Source organism: Astatotilapia calliptera, chromosome 23 (assembly GCF_900246225.1).
Source record: "Astatotilapia calliptera chromosome 23, fAstCal1.2, whole genome shotgun sequence".
NCBI classification, from domain to species: Eukaryota; Metazoa; Chordata; class Actinopteri; order Cichliformes; family Cichlidae; genus Astatotilapia; species Astatotilapia calliptera.
The window spans coordinates 40,883,308-40,904,083 of NC_039323.1; the positions used below are offsets into that span (position 1 = coordinate 40,883,308).

The window sequence follows — 20,776 nt, forward strand, 5'->3', positions numbered from 1 at the left end:
GCAGTGTGTTGTGTTGTTTCACTTTAAATTTGTAAAAGGAAAAAGCTGAAAATTTAAACAGTTAAAAGTTGAAATGTGAATAGTTGATTTTTGTATTATATGATTTATTTATTACATTTTATGCGGAGTGAATAAATAAAAGTATATTTACGGTGGCCCCTAGAGACAAAGCACATACAAACTTCAAATCACGTACAAACTCTGAAACACATAAAAACTCTGAAGCACATAAAAACTCAGAAGCACATAAAAACTCAGAAGCACATAAAAACTCAAAACACGTACAAAAGACAACAGAAGTGCTCCAGGATGCTGGGCGCAGTGTTGAGCTTTTGTTACCTAGTGGCTACACAAGCCAGCAAGTACCGACGACCGGATTTGGTGTGTGGTAGTAACAGGTAAATGAAAATTTTTTTTAAATTATTTGAATATATATATGAGTGCCTGTGTATAAATACACAAACAATACACACATGCTTTCAATTGTGTAATTTAAGTGATCTAGTAGCTCAGCTTTGGAAGTTCAGTTCATGCTAGAAATGTGTTTTGGAGTTTGTACGTGTTTTGTCTCTAGGGGCCACCGCATATATCTACCATAACCACTTTTTTTTTACGTCAGTAATTCCTTTTTGTGCATAATTTTATATTATTGTTAATAATAAATTAATTAAAGCAACAAAACAACCTGAAGAGCCGGTTTGGAGCCGAAAGAGCCGGTTCTCTAAAAAGAGCCGGAAATCCCATCACTACTCTGAATGGAGGATCAACACTTTCACTGCTCCTCCCTAAACACAGAGGATGCTGGGACTTGTAGTTTTTACCTTGTGTGATATTTATGGCTGTGACACTAAATCACAGCATGAAGACTTCCTGCAAACATGTCACAGGCGATAAAAGTTTCACATTAAAGGTGAAGTTATTTTTCTGTCTCATGTTCAATAGACAGTGAGCTGGGAAAACTGAAGAACAGACTTCAGACCTTCCCTGCAGAGTTTCTGCTGCTCGGTCGTCTGCATGTTGCTGAGACTGAGCTGATGATGAAGCTGTGATGGGTTTATGGCACGTTTGGTTCTGGAGAAGAGTTTTACTGCCGGTGCAGGTGAAATGATCAGAGGTTACAGCCTCTGGTTAAAGTGGAGGCAGCGATCAGGACGGCTGAGCAGCAGAGGTCTCGAGGGTCCTAAAGTGTAAAAGCATCAGTGTTAGTAACACAAAGATCACAGAATGGGATCATCCACACAACACTAACATCTAAATCCACGGCAGGAACTCTTCCAGTGTCCTGAAAAATCTGTGTGCACGATGCTGAGATTAAAATCTGTCTGCTCATCTTAATGCAATATTTACTAAAGTCTGGTAGAAGTTTTACTGATTTCCAGTCCACTTGGCAGACGTGTGGATAGGTGGTGGGTTGTAGAGCAGACTGAAAGCTTTAAGTTCATCCTCTGATTAAAAACTCAGACCCACAGATACAGGAAGTATAATGCTGGTGTAAGACAGGAAACTGCAACACGGCAGCCATCTTTTTCCTCCCATGATGACCAGTGTCCCAGCAGAAGCTGGGGTTTGTTAGATCCTGTTCGATCCAGAGGAAACAGGCTAAAAGAGTCGATCAGGGGGGGGCGACCGTGGCTCAGGGGGTTGGGAAGCGTATCTGTAACTGGAACGTCGCCGGTTCGATCCCTGGGCTCTCTGTCCTGGTCGTTGTGTCCTTGGGCAAGACGCTTTACCCTACTGCCTACTGGTGTTGGCCAGAGGGGCCGATGGCGCGATATGGCAGCCTCGCTTCTGTCAGTCTGCCCCAGGGCAGCTGTGGCTACAACTGTAGCTTGCCTCCACCAGTGTGTGAATGTGAGAGTGACTGAATAGTGGCATTGTAAAGCGCTTTGGGTGCCTTGAAAAGTGCTATATAAATCCAATCCATTATTATTATCATGGTTTTATTATGTGCACGTTATGATTGAAGCTCTGGTTGTGTGTTAGAGACAGAACCTGCAGATTCCTCCACTCTGCCTCCTCCTCTGCAGGAATCAGCCTCTTGGCTGGTTTTATTCACCAACGTGAATAAAATCATCAAACTAATCCAAGTTCATTGTGAAATGCCTGAAAATGGAGGAATAAATCTGTCAGTTACCGTATAAAGTTTGAGTTTGTCAGTGTTTTACACGGAGACGGTCGTCAGATGTTGAATGTTTAGCATGAAAGTTCCACATCTGGAGAAACCTTCAAGATTAAAGCCAGTGAAAAGTGAAGAGTTTCTGCAGCAGCCGCACTTCCTGCAAATCTGTTCTTTCAAAATAAAGTGAAAAGTCTAAATTTATATTCACGACAGGTTTAAAGGTGAAGGTGGTCACATGGTTTTAGTGGAATGCCTACGTGGGCGCGTCTGAGTGATTTTGATTCAGATTCGTGCAGCGTGGAGCAGTAAACACTTGTTTTTGTTCATCTGGACTCGTGAATGATTCCAGTTAGCACATTTCCAGCCAATGAAACGTAACTACAGATGAAGACAAACACATTTAAGCTGCCTGACTCTCGAGTGTGGGTGCGTGTTCCCATTTTCAGGCTGTTTTAGTTTTCAGTTTAGAGGAACGCTGCAAACTCATAAAAACTTCTTTCTTGTGAGGTTTTGTTGTCAGACTGATAAAAGCAGCAGCAGCTGGTGTTTGATGAGCAGACGTGTGTTTCCTGTTCTGTAATAATCAGCTTGTTACCATCACATAATGAACTCAGCCGTGACCAATGAGGCCGTCCTTGTGCGGTTCTCTGGCGCTGATTCTGACTGTGACCTTCACCTCTGCAGGGTCGCCTCTGCTCGTGGCAGAGCTCGTGTTTGTCAGGCTGACAAAATAAAAGCTTCTTCATTTCTGTGGCTGAAGAGGAGTCTGCTCTTCTTCACCAACAGGAAGTGAAACATTTCTCACTGATTCTGAAATCTTCACTTGTCTCACAAACTCACAGTAACACACACACACGGTTGTGTTTTCATATCCTTGTGGGGACATCTATTTGACATCATGCTCTCCTCAGCCTTTTACTCTAACCATTAAGACTGAATGCCTAACCCTGACCTGACTGTCCCTGACACTAAAACCACATTCTGAGTCTCACAAATGTCTTCAAACTTGTGGGGACGGGCATTTTGGTCCCCACAAAGACATGTAAACATGCACACACACAGGTATTAATGACCTCACAGGTTCATGTTTGGGGCTTTTAGCATCTTTGTGTGTCGCTCAGATTTAATTCACTCTTGTTTTGAGGTTTTGTGCCTTTTTGTTTCATTCTTTGTGCGTTTATTTTCTCTTTAAGCCTTTCAGGACTCGTGCTGTTGGCTTTTTCCTGGTGTGTTATTAGTATTTTTCATTTCTAAACTTATTGTAAAAGAAGGACCGATGGAACATTTATGTGAAAATAAACATGATCATTTAATGTTTTTGTCAATCACAGTGTTGAGACTAACGCGTTATTAAGTAACACGTTACAGTAACTACGTTATTATTGTGGTAACGAGCACGGTAACTAGTTATTATGCTAAAATCAGGAACGCGTTAGTCATTACTGGGATTTAGATAGGCTCGTTACTCGTTACTTCGTGTGGTGGCTATCGCGGAGCTTCCACAGATTCAGTAACATTAGCAAGTGGTGGAAGCCAGCAGGTGGAGGAGGGAAAGGGGGACGCAGAAGGAAAAGAGACCCGAGGCGGCCGCCGGTCCAAGTGTGAACTGAACTTCAGGTAAGAAGTTATGACCTGCAGTCTCTCTGGGTTAGATATAAACCAAGTTTAGGTGGAGTTTATTTTTGTTATTCTGACTTTTTCCGTACTGCATACTAGCTAGCATGACAGAGTTTCTATACAGCTGGGTGGGTGCTATGAAGTTAATGATGTTGAACTTTATTTCGTTCATAAGTTATTAGAATTGCCAACCGTCTCATCTGGTATTCAGAGAAAATATTACGCATTTCTTATTGAGGTGAAAAGGAACAGTTAGTCCCGTAATTCAGCTACAATGAAAAAGGCACAAAGCTGGAGTTATTCTGTGTCTTTGCTGCACAGCTGCCTCTTCTTCTTTCATTCTCTCCCCTCCCTCTCCCGTTTCTACTTCAATCATGAAAACTGATCAATGATCAGCTGATCGTCTCTCTTGTTTGTTTATCGCCCACTTTGCATCAGAAAGAGGAAACCAGCGGAGTTCACGTTAAACAACAGCAGCACGTTTAAGCTTGATCAGCTGTTGTTAGAATTTATTTCATATTAATTTCTAGTATCAGCTGATGTTTGCTGGAGCCACAGCTGCAAAAAAGCTGCTGGTCATGATGTCGGTTTGGTTATGTGATGAGAGGGAAACATGAAGATGAAACCAGGAGATGTCCTTACTGAATCATCAGAGCTGTGATGGAGAAACAGGTTTACCTTTTAGGTGACATGAATGAGTTGAAGGGAAGTTATGAACTGTTTCTGAGAGACAAATAACACCAGGATCCTTTTTTAGGTAGCTGACAGCTGGTAACTGTGCAGGGGCGGGTCTAGCAAAGTTTTGCCAGGGGGGCCAGGTAGGGCATTAACAGGGAGAGGGGGGCACAAGGAAATACTTTTCTATCTTATTCTCATTTAAAGTGTCTCGCTTTTAAAAAATCATTATCTGAATCTTACAACAAACGATTGATAGATTGATACATATACACCATCAAGACAGTGAGCATCACTGTCACAGCAGCGTTTGTTTTCATTCAAAGGCTTTAGGATTTTTGCTATAATGGTGGGCCGGTCTCTAGTCACAATGCCCAGGCTGATTTTTTTGTCCCAGTCCAGCCCTGTATGCAGCTCATCTGCAGTCTGGTGTTACCAACATCTTCCTATTCAGAAGGCAGAATTTCCGAGTTCTGAGTACAATCGACAGCACCACGACTGCAGTTCTTGTGTTGGATGTAAAAGGCGCACATGATGCTGTGACGTAGGCTAGAATCATGGTGGCGGTCAATGACGGTCCAGGCGTGGGATTTCTCTCGTGGAAATATGCACATTATCTTTTCCTTTCTATTGGTAGGTGGCACAGTGCACTTGTGGCAGGTAAGCAAGCTAGAAGACTGGCAAAGTTATGGAAGCAACACATTAACAAGAGAATTCTGAGTAAAACCAAAGTTACTTTCCCTAGTAACTAGTTACTTTGAAAGTAACGAGTAACTTGAAGTAACTGAGTTACTTTTGATAGAAGTAACTAGTAATGTAACTAAGTTACTAATTTAAAGTAACTTACCCAACACTGGTCAATCATTAAAAATAAATCCTGGTCTTTCATTTTGCTGCTGCATTGTTCACAGAAACACATATTTTCCTGTTTCTTTCTGTTTGTGTGTTTCTGCTTTTGCCTGTTTAGCGCTGCTGAGCAGGAAAACCCAGACGAACAAAAACCTCTTTTAAGTAAATGTTTGAGTCACTTTGGGTCTGAACTGTAAAAATCTGCAGACTGAAACAGATTTGAAGGCATCACAGAAACAGCCTCACATTCAAAACATGAAAGAGAGGACTTTTATTTTGAAACACTCAGGAAATGACAGAGGGAAAGTTTTTTAATTAAAACAAATTATTAATTTATACAACCACCAAAACTATGATGATCCTCCTTCTCCCTAAGATGGCAAACTGAAACACAAGTTTCCTTGTGGCTCAGGAAACTAACCACTCCAAGTTGGTGACTTTTGGAGATTTATTTTCCTGGATGATTGAGAATGCATCAAGACGAACACAAAAGGAAGTTCACCACTTTTAGCAGCTCCCCCCCAGACAAACAAAGAGGCAGTTGGCAGTTAGAAATCAGCAATCATTCACACACCCCCACTCCCCTCCAGAATTCTCAGGTAACAACCTAATTTACATACACTGAAAAAAATAATCAGTGGTATAAACGTAAAAAAATTATTGTAATCGGTTGCACGAAATTAAGTTATGTTTGGTTAACCTTAGTTTTTTATGTTATACCTGCACACATTTTTCTGGTAACACAAACATGACTTTTTTATGTTGTTGTTATGTTTTTCATTCCGGTCAAATATTTATAGAAACCACTTGTTTATCAGACATGAACTTTTTGTGTTAATTGTATTGGACTACTATGTGTTATATTGACAAGATTATTTTATGGTAAGCTTATTTTATTTTATAACAAATTTCTAATATATAATATATAATATAATATAGTATATAATTGAGTGTTCAATAAATAAAACTAAATTAAGGCTGATCTTACTGTATGTACTGTACACTTTCTCTTCAATCAAAGAAATAAGCAAAACATTTTTGAACAATGACCTGTATTTTTGAAAATACTACACAGTTGTAACAATGGACTTTCAATTCAGGCTTCCAAAATATACATGAGTCATATTTGTACAATGCATCTCTTGAAAAACATTCCACAACATTCCTCAAAGTTATCTGCTGGAACCTGAATTCAACATTGTGGGGCCTTGTGACATCGCACTTATGTAAAAAAATAGTTTTTTAAATGTAAGAACCATAAGGTAAGGTAATATGGCAACAGGGGTGTAATTATTAAAATGACACAAAGAAGAGACTTAAAATAACATTATAACCCACAGGCACACAACCAAGAGACCTAAACTGATTAGTATTGGCTTGCTTCTATCACTAAACATCACAATCACTAATACTAGACGATGCAATCTGTTTGTAGTGGTGCACCTTGGGAAAAAAATTGCAAACTGGTGAAATTGGTGCAAGGCACCATTTCCATTGAAAAAAATGGACATTCAAAGTTTGAATTTTTTTTTAAAAGAGTCATGGCTTGAAAAGTGAAAACTGCAGTAATAAAGGCCCCAAGTTGAAAAGTGCCAGAAAAATAAGTTTCACTATGTACTGCAACTTTACCAGTGCTGGCTTAAAAGAAAGGATGGTACATATTTGAAGAGGTAAACATGTTGTTCCCACATCATAACTGGAAAACTGTTCAATCGTACAGTCTGGTCCTGAAAACCTGGGCCTTCTTTGAAAGGCTGTTCCTTTTGAGCTCCATAACCAGTTTCTATAATACCTCGAAGGTATACTTTTCCAGTGGGTAGGTGAGGTTCAAAGTGTACATTAGTCCAAACAGCATTGCAGCTGCTAGGGTATAGTTATCCAAATCCTGCCAGACTCTCTGGCCTTCAAGGACTATCCCGATGTCCTCAGGGCTGCCATTGGCATCTCTTGACTTTATGATGTAAATTCCCATGGTTGTTTCCTTATTAAATCGTTGGATAATGGCTTCATCTGTGGCCTAGAAAATGCAGAATTCCAAAATTTAATTAAACAGAACACTGGTTAAAGAACATTATACCAAATCTTATTTTAATCTGTGTCACTATTCCAAAAAATGTTAACATTAACACATTAGGTGAACAAAAATGGATTCATTACAGCATGTGATTTGAGTCCTCAGAATGCTCAAAAAGGTAATGCATGAAGTGAAATCTCCATGCAAAGAAGCAGAATACTGTCAGAGCATAGAGAGGTGTTCAACTATGAACTCCACACATAGTTCTAATGCAGGTAAAAGAAAACAAAAACAAAACAAAAAAACGCACCCATGGTAAATTGTGAAAATCCCAGGTGATTTTCAACATACTCCTGGCATAGAGTGACAAGCAGCATTTTGTTAAAATTATTATTTTCCCTAAAGTGTATATACAAATGAATTTTTTTCTTACCTGGGCTGTGGGCTCCAGAATGTTCTGAAGTGTTCTTCCTATTTGTCCTCCTCGCCTTTTGAAGACCTTTATTAGTTTGTCAGATAGCACATCTATCTGCGAGAGTAATCTGGACTGCAGTGGCATGGTGGTAATGCGCTTAAACTCTGCATTTATCTAAAAAGAGAAGTTGTTACATAAAAATGCTGTCAAAATCTCAAATCTCACAAGGTTACATCCACACAAAGTTATATTACTATTTATTAGCTATGGGTCCCATGTTGCTGAGCAGTTCCATAGTTGCCCTTACTTCCAAACCACCCAAAGCCTGTTTGCAACCACAGCAGTTGCCTCCTTCTGGCCATTTTGCAGTTCTGCCAAATGACCCAGAAACTACATCTATTATTGTCATATACACATCAAGGTCTTTCATTAATACTTAGTTAAATTAGTTAATTTGACCTTTCCATTAAATTTACCCTACAGAATGAGAGATAACATATGCAAATCTTCACTAGTAAATAAAATAATGTTATTAAAACCTTAACTGTAACATCTCTACATAACAGCGCTAGAGAATTGTTCTGAAGCAACACCAATCTGCCCTTCAGCAGGGATAAGCACCATATATCGATACAGAAAAAATAAATTTAACATATTTATATTGTCATTATTTTTATCTCTTTAAGCCCTCCTCTCAGTCTCTCTATAAATCAGTTAAAATAATTTGTTGGGTTTTTGTGTGTCTTTAACATGTTATCAGTAGATTACATTCACTGTCCCAGAACATGAAATAAAGCCCCACGTCATGCACTTCCTCTCCTAATGAGTACTGCATAGGTGTCATGCCCTAAATAAACCCACTTTAGTGAAGACACCCCCCCCCCCAACACACACAGAGCCCACCCCATGGCAAACTAGCTTATTTAACTGTATAACTAAAACATTTTAGGTACAACCAGTTAACTAAATGGACACGAGTTTGTTAGTCTGTATTCACTGAGAAAAAACAAGCGAATGTGACTGGGCACACACTGAAAAAAAGCTAATGCACATAATATTGTCCCGCAGCTTAAGCTAGCATTATCGTTAGTTAACTTAAGGAATGACTTGTTTTTTCCATTATGTTGCTCAACAGCAATTCATGAGAAAAACTTCCCCATCTAATGGATGTTCTCTTCGTTTCCTCTCAAACATGTAGTTTTCAGTTTACCTTGACAAAGTAAAGCTCAGCACCAAACGTAAACGAAGCGAAGACAAAAAATGGCGGACCGCCACAGTGAATTTTCCCTCGCAAAACACACCCTGGGGGGTGGAGTTTCAACAGAAAACATAACTATTTTCTGTTATTTTGATATGACTGGTTTTAAAAGACTGAACATCCTTCTAAAACAAGTGAAAGGCGTGAGACTTAATTATGTTTAGACCAAAAATATAAATGATTCATGTTGGATATATTTCCTGTATTTTTACTAATTTAACAACCTCATCATTGCATTAGTCGCTTTATGCTATAGCATTACGCTTACATTAGCTTGAAGCTCAAGGTCGTCATTTTATTTAATTTCTTTTTCTGGGCTTACAAACAGGACACACAACATTTAGATAACCGTTACACTGAATCTTGGGTCTGTGTTGAGTCTTCCAGCTGCTGACTACAGAAGCTAGATTGACCTTTCAGCATGTTTATAGCGGCTGTGGCTATGTGCTGGTAATGTTACCGTGTGTGAGCAGTCACATTGGCAGCAGACATGTTTCAACAAACTAGTCATATCCCGGCCCTACATTAGCTTGTTTAATGGTTAAGACACTGCAGGTACCACCACTTACTACAGACACCGATGCAAGTTTGTAATAGTCTGTTAATTTAAACTGAAAGAATATACAAACAATATTAACTCACATTATATATGTTAATTACTAATTTGCTTATCGCATAATTTCGGTTACCATTAGCTAACTGGAGCCTAACATTGGCCTCTCATGGTTTTCGATAAACAGCCCACATACCTGTAAAATAACAACACCCCAGTAAAAGTCCACATATATAAAGGGTCTACACTCGTTCTCACTGGTGTGTTAGCTTTAAAATCTTATTTACCTTCAAGTGTAAAACTCCAGATGGTAGTAGATTTTCCAAAGCGAGAGACCAAAATGGCGGACAGCGCAGCCGATTTTTCCTTTCCAGGGGGCGGAGCTTGAGGATAAAACACGACTAACTTGTTTCTTTTCAACATGAATGAATTCTGAATATTGAAATAAAAACAAAAATGTTTAGAGTAATTTAAACATGCAATTGAAGTATGCATTTTTTTTCAGTATGAATGACTAGCCAATTTAGCTTCCACTTGGCTGAAGCTAAGCCTAGCTAAAAGCCTACCAGCCATTTGGCAACTCAGCCCATCACACGTCCACGTCTCTCCTTGTTTCGTCTTTTATTATGAAAGGGTTGTGTTTCCATGTTCAGTGTGTTTCATTTTGCTTCCCCTGTGGTGTCAGGTTCATTTGTGTCAGCTGTGTTTCCACTTCCCTCCTTTCTCTTCTGTGTATTTAAGTCCGCTGTCTTCCTCTGGGCAGTGTTGGTGCGTTTTCCTCCGTTCACGTTATTCCGGGTTTCAGGTTATCTCCTGATTCTGTTTAGGTCCATGTTCATGTTCATGTTTTTTCATCAGAGTTTCTCGCATGCACCTCCTCGGATTCATGTTGATGTTTTTCTTGTCATAGTTGTCATAGTCATACCGAGTTATTCCCAGTATAGGTTTTAGTTTTAGTTTCCGCCCCTGTTTGCTGGGCCTTGTTTTGTGTTCGTGTTTTTCAACCTAATAAATGGTTTGTTTTTTTGTTAAGATTCAGTTCCATCTCTCCCTTGTCTGCTTCCGGGTTCATATTGCAATCACATCAGCCACAGTGACAATAAACTTATTTTGATTTTTAACTTTCTTTAGTTTTTCAACAATATTATGTATATATAAACATTTTGCATCTTACAATATAAAGCCTGGATCCTGCACATATTGCACTTTGAACTTGAACTGTGTTGTCTGTTTATTGGAGATTGTACTACTTGAATTCATTATCCTGGTGATATAACACATTAATTCTCCATTTGGAATCAATATAGTATATAATACAGTATCTGTCTATCCATCTATATAGCTATTGAATTGAACTGGAGTGAATGGAAGAGAATTAAATAATGGATTTCATGTTCATGTTTATCTATGTTGTAACAGTGACGACTTGAGACATCTGTTTGGCACTATATGAAGAGAATTAAATAAAATTTAAATGAAAATGATATTAACTGTATTTATACATTTTATATTTTTGGATGAGACACTGTCAGTGTGCTGTTATATAACTCAGGTATTTTTAAGGCCTGACTGGTGGCATTGGTGCCCATTGCTTTACTGTGCTGTTGGATGTGTATGTGGGCTATCCCTTGTACCTGACATTTGATTGGGCATCACTGTGTTGCTATGGTATGATCCTGGTAGTTGTTGTTAATAAAACAATAACAAATTCAAATTCAAACATTGCTGCATTCTTCTGTCACTGAGGATTCCAAACCTGCACTCAGTCTCCTCATTACTTTGGTATTGAACAGACAAACTTTGGAGCTCCTGCAAACTTTATTCACAAACTGCAAATATTTTACACAAATCTGCGACTGACAACAAGCACAGAGACTTCAAACAATCACTGAAGTAAGGACTGAAAGATTTACTTTTAAACAATAATGATTAAGACCTTTTTCGTAAGGTTGTTTTCCCTTGATTGCCAGCTGTTACTGTTTTTATCTTCATATCTTTCATATTTGTCCACCTAAACAATGCTTTAATGATACAGTTTGAGAAGTGTGATATGAATTTATCCAACTGACTTGAAAATGAAACTGACAACTGTCCTGTAATCTTACACAGAGAAACCAAATCCTGCGTCTTTGCCTGAACCTAAAATGGCTCGAGCTGTGGTAAGTTACCCTTCACTGTGTCTGTTTCTAAACATTAAATCGTGTGAATTTTTAAAGAAAAATCCAACAACAACAATAATAATATGTAACAGAGCAAAACGTCAGATGACTTGAATGTTCCTCTGCAACACAAAGTCAAAGTCTGCCTCCTCCACAGGCAAAGGAGAAGCTCCCACGCTCATCCAGTGCAGACCGTTGTGCTCTGGACAATGAAGTTCCCGCTTTCATGTTCCGACCTATCAGTGCACCTGCATGTGAGCTCCTAAGTCCACCACCTGCTGATGCCAGCTTTCAGTCGAAGGACACAGACAAGATCATGCATCCAGATTTGAAAAACGATCGTTCATCCCTGGATGATGAAGTGACATTTTTCATGTGTCCTACTGATGTTCCTCTGCCTCCGAGACCTCCACCCACTGCAGAGGTAGGTCTCTGCAGAAAGCGCAGATATTCTACTGCTTTTTCTGTGGAGGATGAAGAGGAACATTTGATGCCCAAACGCATGAGGCTGATGAGTTCTGATGTACCAGTTTCTTCAAATCCTCCACCTGCTGATGCCAGCTTTCATGCAAAGTACACAGACAAGATCATTCATCCAGATTTGAAAAACGATCGTTCATCCCTGGATGATGAAGTGACATTTTTCATGTGTCCTAGCGATGTTCCTCTGCCTCCGAGACCTCCACCCACTGCAGAGTTAGGTCTCTGCAGAAAGCGCAGATATTCTACTGCTTTTTCTGTTAATGATGAAGAGGAACATTTGATGCCCAAACGCATGAGGCTGATGAGTTCTGATGTTCCATTTTCTTCAGTTCCTCCACCTGCTGATGCCAGCTTTCATGCAAAGGACACAGACAAGATCATTAATCCAGATTTGAAAAACGATTGTTCATCTCTGGATGATGACGTGACGTTTTTCATGTGTCCTAGCGATGTTCCTCTGCCTCCGAGACCTCCACCCACTGCAGAGGTAGGTCTCTGCAGAAAGCGCAGATATTCTACTGCTTTTTCTGTTAATGATGAAGAGGAACATTTGATGCCCAAACGCATGAGGCTGATGAGTTGGGATGTCTCTAAGTCTCCAGCTGCTGAGAAGGAGTATGTTTGCTTTACGTGTCCTGAAGACAAGAGGTCTGAGTTACCTCTCAGCTCCCTCCAAGGCCATCCACCATCACAGGTCAATAATAATGACACTGACCAGTGTACCATTCTGCTGCCTCCTGAAATCCCAGTACCTCCAAGTCCTGCCCCTGTTGGAGTTCTAGAAACTGTTGATTTTGCTTTTGTTGATAATTAAATACGTGTTTGTGGTAATAAATACATTTTTGAGCAAATACATGTTGAGATGATTCGGTTGATTATGATGGTTATAATTATCCAAAAAGTATTATTCCTAATAAGATCTTTACTTTTTCTACTTATTTTCTCCATGACCTATTTCGATGTCTATTTTGAAGATCCACTCATATCATGACAGTATGCTTATTCTCAGTAGAGTGTATAGCCACATCTGAAGAAAGAATCAATTAAAGTCACTCATTAACAACTTACCACATACGCCGGAGCTGAATTCAAGATGTAAGCAGACGTTTCACAGATATCTTGGTTGTCTTTCCATTTCCTACACTAACAGTATCCTGAGAATTGGCTTATAGAGCTGATATAAAGGTGAAATTTGATGACTTAATCGAAGCATCATCAGCTTAAATGCAAATGAATCCACTGTACTTGAGGTAACCTAACACTGACCATGAACGCCACAATCACTGTGCGCCAGTCCAACACAGTGCTTTACTGTGAACTCACCACAGTACTGCAAACTAAAGTGTTTATCTTCCAGTCCAATCCAATCCATCTTTATTGAGAAAGCACTTTAAAAATCCCAGGACAAAACCAAAGTGCTGTACAGTAAATGAGTTAAGAACAATAGAATAAAACATAACAGTAAAAAAATAAAACACATAATACATAAAAAATGTAAACAGCCCTATATTTCAAAACAAGATAAAACAGCAAAAATAAACTAAAAAACTCAAACTAAAAACCAACATCTTACAAGGTGTCAAAGGTCAGGGTGAAGAGATGAGTTTTCAGGAGTGATTTAAGAACAGGCAGAGAAGAAGCCTGTCTAATCTCTAAAGGCAGATCGTGTCACAGTTTCAGAGATGCTGCAGCAAAAGCACGATGTCCTCTAAGTTTACGCTCAGTCCTGGGAACATTCAGGAACAGCTGATCAGCTGACCTGAGACAGCGGGTGGGTTTATAAGACTGTGGCAGCTCAGAGAGTTAAGATGCAGCTAGGTCATGGAGAGCTTTAAGAGACATTAATACCAATAAGCTGCTAACATGATGTTGTATTTTATTTACATGTCTGTTTTAGCACTTTAACATTTGCATCTGTCTAACTGGCTAACCATGCAAGACTATTGTAAGCATTGCTCTGTAATAGTGCGACATTTTGGACCCCAGGAGGTCCTTCTGTATCTGCACGATGTTTGACCTGCAGTCTTTATAGCCGCCTATGTATATTCTTTTAAACCTTTTTATTGTTTTTAAATGATAGTTACGGACCAAATGTTAAACTATATAGTTGAATATATAGTTAAAGTGTTTCTCTAGATACAGAGAAAGGTTTTACATCAAAAGGTCATCTGTCTGCATATAAAACAGAAGCTTTCATGCAGATGCACTTCCTGTTTAGAGACTTTGAGGTTTAGGTAGTGACGGGGGTGATTTACTGAGCGTGTAAGTTTTCCTCCTGTCAACACACTCTACAATGCCGCCCACATGCCACTCCTGTCCAGTCTTGAAAGCAAAACATGTATGTATAGTATAAAATGGTGAAATGCTGATTTCCATGTTTCAATTGAATCACTTGATTGTAATCAATTGATTGCAGAGACTTTTGTCAAGACCCTATAGAATCAGAAGTCCCGTGAACATGCACTAATAAAAGCTGCAGTTGTAATAGGGGATAAAGTGGTGTGCACAATGTGTGTTTGGATAAGATGTCAGTAATGCATTCACATTAAAATCACAGGGTTTCTTTCTTTTTCTTATTTTTCTTACATATCATGTAAAAAAAACACTCCTGCAACATTTTTTCTCTGCCACAGATTTAGGAGAGGAAGAGTCCAGCATTTCAACACCTGTGCAAATGTTAGTTTATTTGATAGGTGCATCAGTAGTAATTATTTAAATTAGAGTTTTCAGCAGTGTTGTTGTATTTACAGCAAAGTGCCTGCAAAGTGTAAAAACTAATTAACTGATGATACTAGACCCTTAAAAGAGATAAACACCACTAGTCAAGTCATAATGGCTACTTACAAATACATAAGCACTCAACACAACCCACACAGTGATCTAATGCACAAAAACAAAGGAGACTTAAACTGGCTGAATCAATTACTGTAAAGAAAACATGGAGGAAGGCTTCCTGTGGTGTCTGGCTGCAGTATAGGTCATAAACCTGCCTCCTGCATTACAGCAGACAGGTCAGGGGTCAAATGAAAAGCAAAATGTTTACCTCAGATTAGGGATGCACCGATACCACTTTTTTGGAAACCAGTACGAGTACGAGTACTTGCATTTCAGTACTCGCCGATACCGAGTACTTAATAAAAACACGATTTAAATTTACAGGTAACGTCATGGTCCCTGTGCCTCCCCGGCCAGCCCAGTGTGGCCACAAGTGTTTGTTGTTTTTCTCTCACTCTGTCTCTCCTACCTGTCTGCCTGGGCGGAGCTCTGATTGGGCTCCTGCCCTTGGCCCACGCACCTGCAGCTGATCTCGAGCGGATTGCAGTTCTCTGGCTCTTAAGGCTGGGGCTCTGAGCTGTTCGTCGCTGGAATATTGAGTAACTCTCGTTAGTATTGCCTGGCTTCCTTGCGATTCTACTGTTCCCGTGTTTGCCTTCGACTTACCCTCGTCTGTGTAAACAGGTTTACCTGGATCAGCCCTTTTGTGACCCCTGGACCCCGTGAGTAGGAGAGTGAGCTGAGCTGCTTGTGTGGAGACTGTTTGGACGAGGAGCAGAGCGAGTGCGAAGAAGTGTGTCTCCCCAGCCAAGTGATCCCCGGGACCCTGGTGTTTCCCCCCCCTTCACGTGTATATAGAGCACCAGTGTGATTAATAAAGTGTCGTTGAACTGTGCTACCTCAGTCTGCGCCTGAGTCCGTTCCACTCCCGTGACAGGTAACAGCTTTAGTCCTATAATTTAACAACAAAAAAACAAGGGACTGGTTTGGAATTAAGAACATTTATTTAAAATGAAAAGCATGTTGTATGCAACATATTACAGAATAAATAATTATAAAAAAATTTAAACAGTGACAGTGCAACTCAAGTATTTTTCAGTTTATTTTAAACTCTGCCGCTTTGGACAACACAAGGGGCATTAATAAACATCTTTGCCATTTAGTGCACAATATGTGAATAAACTAACAACATCCACTGACATAGAACTGTGGCAGTCAGTGCAACTGAGGTAGGTATTAACATCAAGTCTAAGATGACTCACTAAATGGAGAGAAACAGTGAGTGGCAGGGTTTTTTTAAGAAAAGTAGCTTTTCTGCATCATCAGCAGTCAGACTGTTTCTGTTTTCATCTATAATGTGTGACACTGAGCTAAAAAGCCTTTCACTGTCCACACTGCTACATGGGGCTGAGAGCTATTTACAGGCTATTTTAGCCAAAGTGGGGAACCTGATTTTGTTGACACCCCAGTACTTCAGAGGACTGTCTTCACGAGGGCTTGGGGCCTCTCCGAGGTATGTGTCGAGCTCAATGGCAGCACCTGCTGCCAGCGGCAGCCTGGGCCTTGAGGAACAGTTTAGCAGGAGGTTCTGCAGCTTCTGCCCGACTCCCCTCTGCCTCACCTCTAGAAGCTCCTGCTTCAGGTGCAGCTTGGCCTCTGGAGCAGTGTTGTTGGAGAAGAAGCGCTCTTTATACCTGCACAAAATTCATAAATGTATTAATATGTGGAAAAATAGGACTGATGTCATGTAATATGTGCTCTTCCAGCGTGTCTGTATGTCCTGCTGCAGTCTCTTTATTGGCTGGTTGAGCTGTCCCTGAATGTCCTCGAGGCGGGAGTAGGCTAAGTCGGAATGTTTAAAATGCCCAACTATTTTCCGTCCCACTGCTTTAGCATCAGCTATGCTCCTCTGTGCTAATAAGCGTGGGTAAATAAGCGTGGGCAAACTCTTTGTACTCGTTGTCGTGTTGGGATTTTAGGTGCTTGATTAAATTACTTGTGTTAAATGCGCTACCTTTTGAGCCTCCTCTGGACAATTTCGATGAGCACAATTTGCAGTCCGCCTTTGTTTTCGTGTCTTCGTTCACTTTGAAATAGTTCCACACGGCTGACTTGTCTCGCCTCGCCTTCTCCCAGCTCTGAGATGCAGCCGGGGCCTGGGGGCAGGCACTCGGCGCCTGTGATTAACCCCTTACATGCCGCTCAAACATAGACAGGTCTCAGACCGTGGTATCGGTCCTCGATATCGGGGAACTTTTCACGAGTACTTTAGAAAATGCGGTATCGAGGCCGATACCAGATACCGGTATCGGTGTATCCCTACCTCAGATTAAATATTTCCCAAAGTAAATTGGACTGAACTGGCCAGTTAAATACACGAGAGGATACGAATAGAAAAAAAATATCTAAAAACAAAGAATGAAAACCAACTATTAATTTAATACTTAAGTCTGTGAAGGTTCTCAGTCATCCAGGTCATCGTAGTCTAAGGAGCTTGGAAAGAAAAGCGTCTGGACTTCTTGAGTTGCTTGAAGACGTTTCACCTCTCATCCGAGAAGCTTCTTCAGTTCTAAGGGTCAATGGTGGGGAGTCCCAGACTTAAAACCAGTGGGAGTTTCCCCCCAAAGAGGGACAAAGGACCCCCTGATGATCCTCTACCTAATCACATGAGCCAAGGTGTGAAAGCGGGTGTGGGTCCTAATCAGCCAGGGTTTCGGGTGAGCTCATTGTGAAACCTGGCCCCACCTTATCATGTGATTTCCTGAGGTCAGATGGCCCAGGATGTAAATGGTCTGAGATCCCTTCCCAGACGCCTTAACGCCCAATGAAAAAAAACACATCATTTTCTCTCCAGTTACCCTCAGCAGTCCAACAGACCTCCAGCACCAGTAAAACATTAACCAGAAATTGTTTATGGGACATGTGTCGTTATTTATGTTTGTGGAAATGTGCATTAAAATTAAAATAAAGATGCTGGTGTCTGACGTTACTGACTTCCCAATTGTGTGGCTTCTGGTGTGGCCTTCACAATTCAATTTTCAATTCAATTTTATTTGCACAGCGACAAATCACAACAATATTATAAGGCAGACCCTACAATAATACATACAGAGAAAAAGCCCAACAATCATATGACTCCCTATGAGTGAGCAGTCTGGAGACAGTGGGAAGGAAAAACTCCCTTTTAACAGGAAGAAACCTCCAGCAGAACCAGGCTCAGGGAGGGGCGGGGCCATCTGCTGCGACTGGTTGGGATGAGAGAAGGAAGACAGGATAAAGACACGCTGTGGAAGAGAGACAGAGGTTAATAACAGGTATGATTCAATGGAGAGAGCTGCATTAACACACAGTGAGCGAGAAAGGTGACTGAAGAAGAAATACGCATTGCATCATGGGAATCCCTCAGCCACATACACCTGTTGCACTACACAACAAATGCAAGCATGTCAGTTTTATTCATTTTATGCTCATCTTCGTACAAATTTTAAAGGTAATGCAGGCAAAACTTTGTAAGTATCTGAGTGATTGGATGAAGCGGTTTGATGATGTAACACGCTATTTTAGTTTAAAATGCTTATAATGTTATGATAAATGGTAGTTTTGTTGTTACTTTTACAATATTATCCATCCTTCAGTTTCAGCGAACATGACAGTTAGCAGTGTAATAATTCCTCTGTGATAAAGAAAAATTAGCTTGTTTTCTTTTTGTGTGGGAGCTCGCACAGTGTTTCAACTTTACAGCCTTTTAATATGAAAGTCCTGTCAGTACACTTCCTTTTTACATCATTTCACACTTGCCCCGTGAAGGGCAACAGTCTGACGTCTGCTTAGCCAGGAAAGCTTCAGCTTGTTTCTTTCCGCACATCTTCCTCTTCACTGTCGGTGGCTCACAGACATGTTAACAAGCATGGACGTATCAAAACTTTGCTTGATTTTGCTGTTACCACTAGCTGTGTCCCATGATGCTGAAGGTAATACAAGGAAACTATTTTCATTATGCATTATTAATATTTTTAAATTTATAACCTCCTTGCTTTTAGTTTAAACTAAACACATTATTATGGGATTAAAAAGATGGTTTAACATTCACAAAATATAGAAACTAAAGTCCTCTCTGACACAGGCTGAATCTTGTATTTACCGTATTTTGCTGTCCCTGTTTACAGAGACTGTTGTGAAGACAGTCAGGAGAGAACACGATGTCACTCGGATTTGCAACAAGGAAAGTCAGACTACTATTGTTTTGATTATCTGTAAGATCAAAAGACAGAGGGACACAGGAGGAGAGTGTCATCTGCTGTATCGACACGGAGAGAACGTTACTCAGGAATGTGACCCCAGGTTCTCAATAACAAAAGAAAATCAGACTGCCTTTCTGGAGCTGACCAGTTTAACACCAGCTGATAGTGGGAACTTCACCTGTGAGTGTACAAACACTGAAGGGACATATATTGTCCATATCAGTGTCACTGTGGAAGGTAAATGCATTTTGGTTTCTTTATCTGACACAGTTATTCAGCACTGTGTTAGCATTGTATTGACCTGCTTATGTGTTTTTTATTCTTGTAATTTGTTCATTTCTTTTCTTCTTATTTTCACTTACAGCAGTTTAAATACTCTCACTGACTCATTTATCAGGTACATCTTTGAACCGAGTTGGACCACCTTCAGCCATCAAACATGTCTTCATTTTTTGTGGCACAACAAGGCGCTAAAAACATTCCTCAAAGATTCTCAAGACATATTGAAATTACATCATCACACAGTTGCTGCAGATTCGTCAGCTGCTCTTACTTGAAGCAAACTTTCCGTTCCACCACATCCCAAAGGTGCTCTGCTGGATTGAGATCTGGTGACTGCGCAGGCCGTACATGATTTGAGCGCCGTGACATGGTGTGGTATCCTGCTGGAAGCAGCCATCAGACGATGGGTATTTTTTGGGCATAAAGACATGAATGTGGTCAGCAACAACCTTCAGGCAGGCTGTGGTGTTTAAATGATGCTCAGTGGTTACTACAGGGTCCAAAGTTTGCAAAGAAAATCCTTCACAGAGCATTACACCACCAGCAGTCTGAACTGTTAGAAATCAACTCATCGGGCAAGGCATCGTTTTTTTAGTCTTCTGTTGTCCAGACTTGCAAACTGTAGCCTCAGCTTGCTGTTGTTAGAGGACAGCAGTGATATCCAGTGTGGTCCGCTCTGCCTCAAGGTTTGATGTGTAAACAGCATTTTTACCCAGAGAATCACAGCTCACTGGATATTTTCTATTTTTCAGACCATTGTCTGTGAACAGAGATGATTGTGTGGGAAAATCCCAGCAGATCAGCAGTTTGTGAAGCACTGGGACCAGTAACATGTGCCATGTTGCTCTGTTTGAGCATTGATTTGCTGACATTTTATTATTTTATTAACCTTTATTTAACCAGGAAGATGAAGCTGACATGTGATTGACAAATGAAATGAACACTGAAATATTTGTGTTACACCCTGAACAAGTATACCTCATAAAGTGGCCAGTGAATGTATATAAGCAGTTGGACCAATTTCAGTTCATAGTAATATTCAGAAAAGATGCAAAAGAAGAAGAAGAAGACAAAAGAAAAGAGCACATGTACATTTATGTTTTAGGATGTTATTTATATAGATAATTACAGATTAGTGTTATAATACTATTAGTGCCAACTTCAGTGTCCTTTATTTTGTGAAGAAGCTCTTACAGAAATGAGCAGAAACATTAAATAATCCAGGCAACAGATGGAGAGATTTAAAGATCAATAGAGTGTGTGGGCAGACTGGGTTGAACTTGATTAATACCTAAAATATTTCACTTTTCTAAAGGATGACGATGAGCCAGATCAG

The 20,776-nt window shown here is 40.1% G+C and overlaps 1 protein-coding gene and 1 long non-coding RNA gene across 2 annotated transcripts; both read left to right on the plus strand.

The window, feature by feature from the left end:
• Positions 1–11,644: 11,644 nt before the first annotated feature.
• Positions 11,645–12,956, plus strand: LOC113016560 (uncharacterized). Its single transcript, XM_026159461.1, has 2 exons — positions 11,645–11,659; positions 11,817–12,956. The coding sequence occupies exons 1-2, from the start codon at positions 11,645–11,647 to the stop codon at positions 12,954–12,956; spliced, it is 1,155 nt and encodes a 384-aa protein (XP_026015246.1).
• Positions 12,957–18,614: 5,658 nt separating this feature from the next.
• Positions 18,615–20,516, plus strand: LOC113016655 (uncharacterized). Its single transcript, XR_003271284.1, has 3 exons — positions 18,615–18,888; positions 19,084–19,395; positions 19,556–20,516. It is a non-coding gene; the product is annotated as an uncharacterized LOC113016655 (long non-coding RNA).
• The last annotated feature ends 260 nt before the right edge of the window (positions 20,517–20,776 follow it).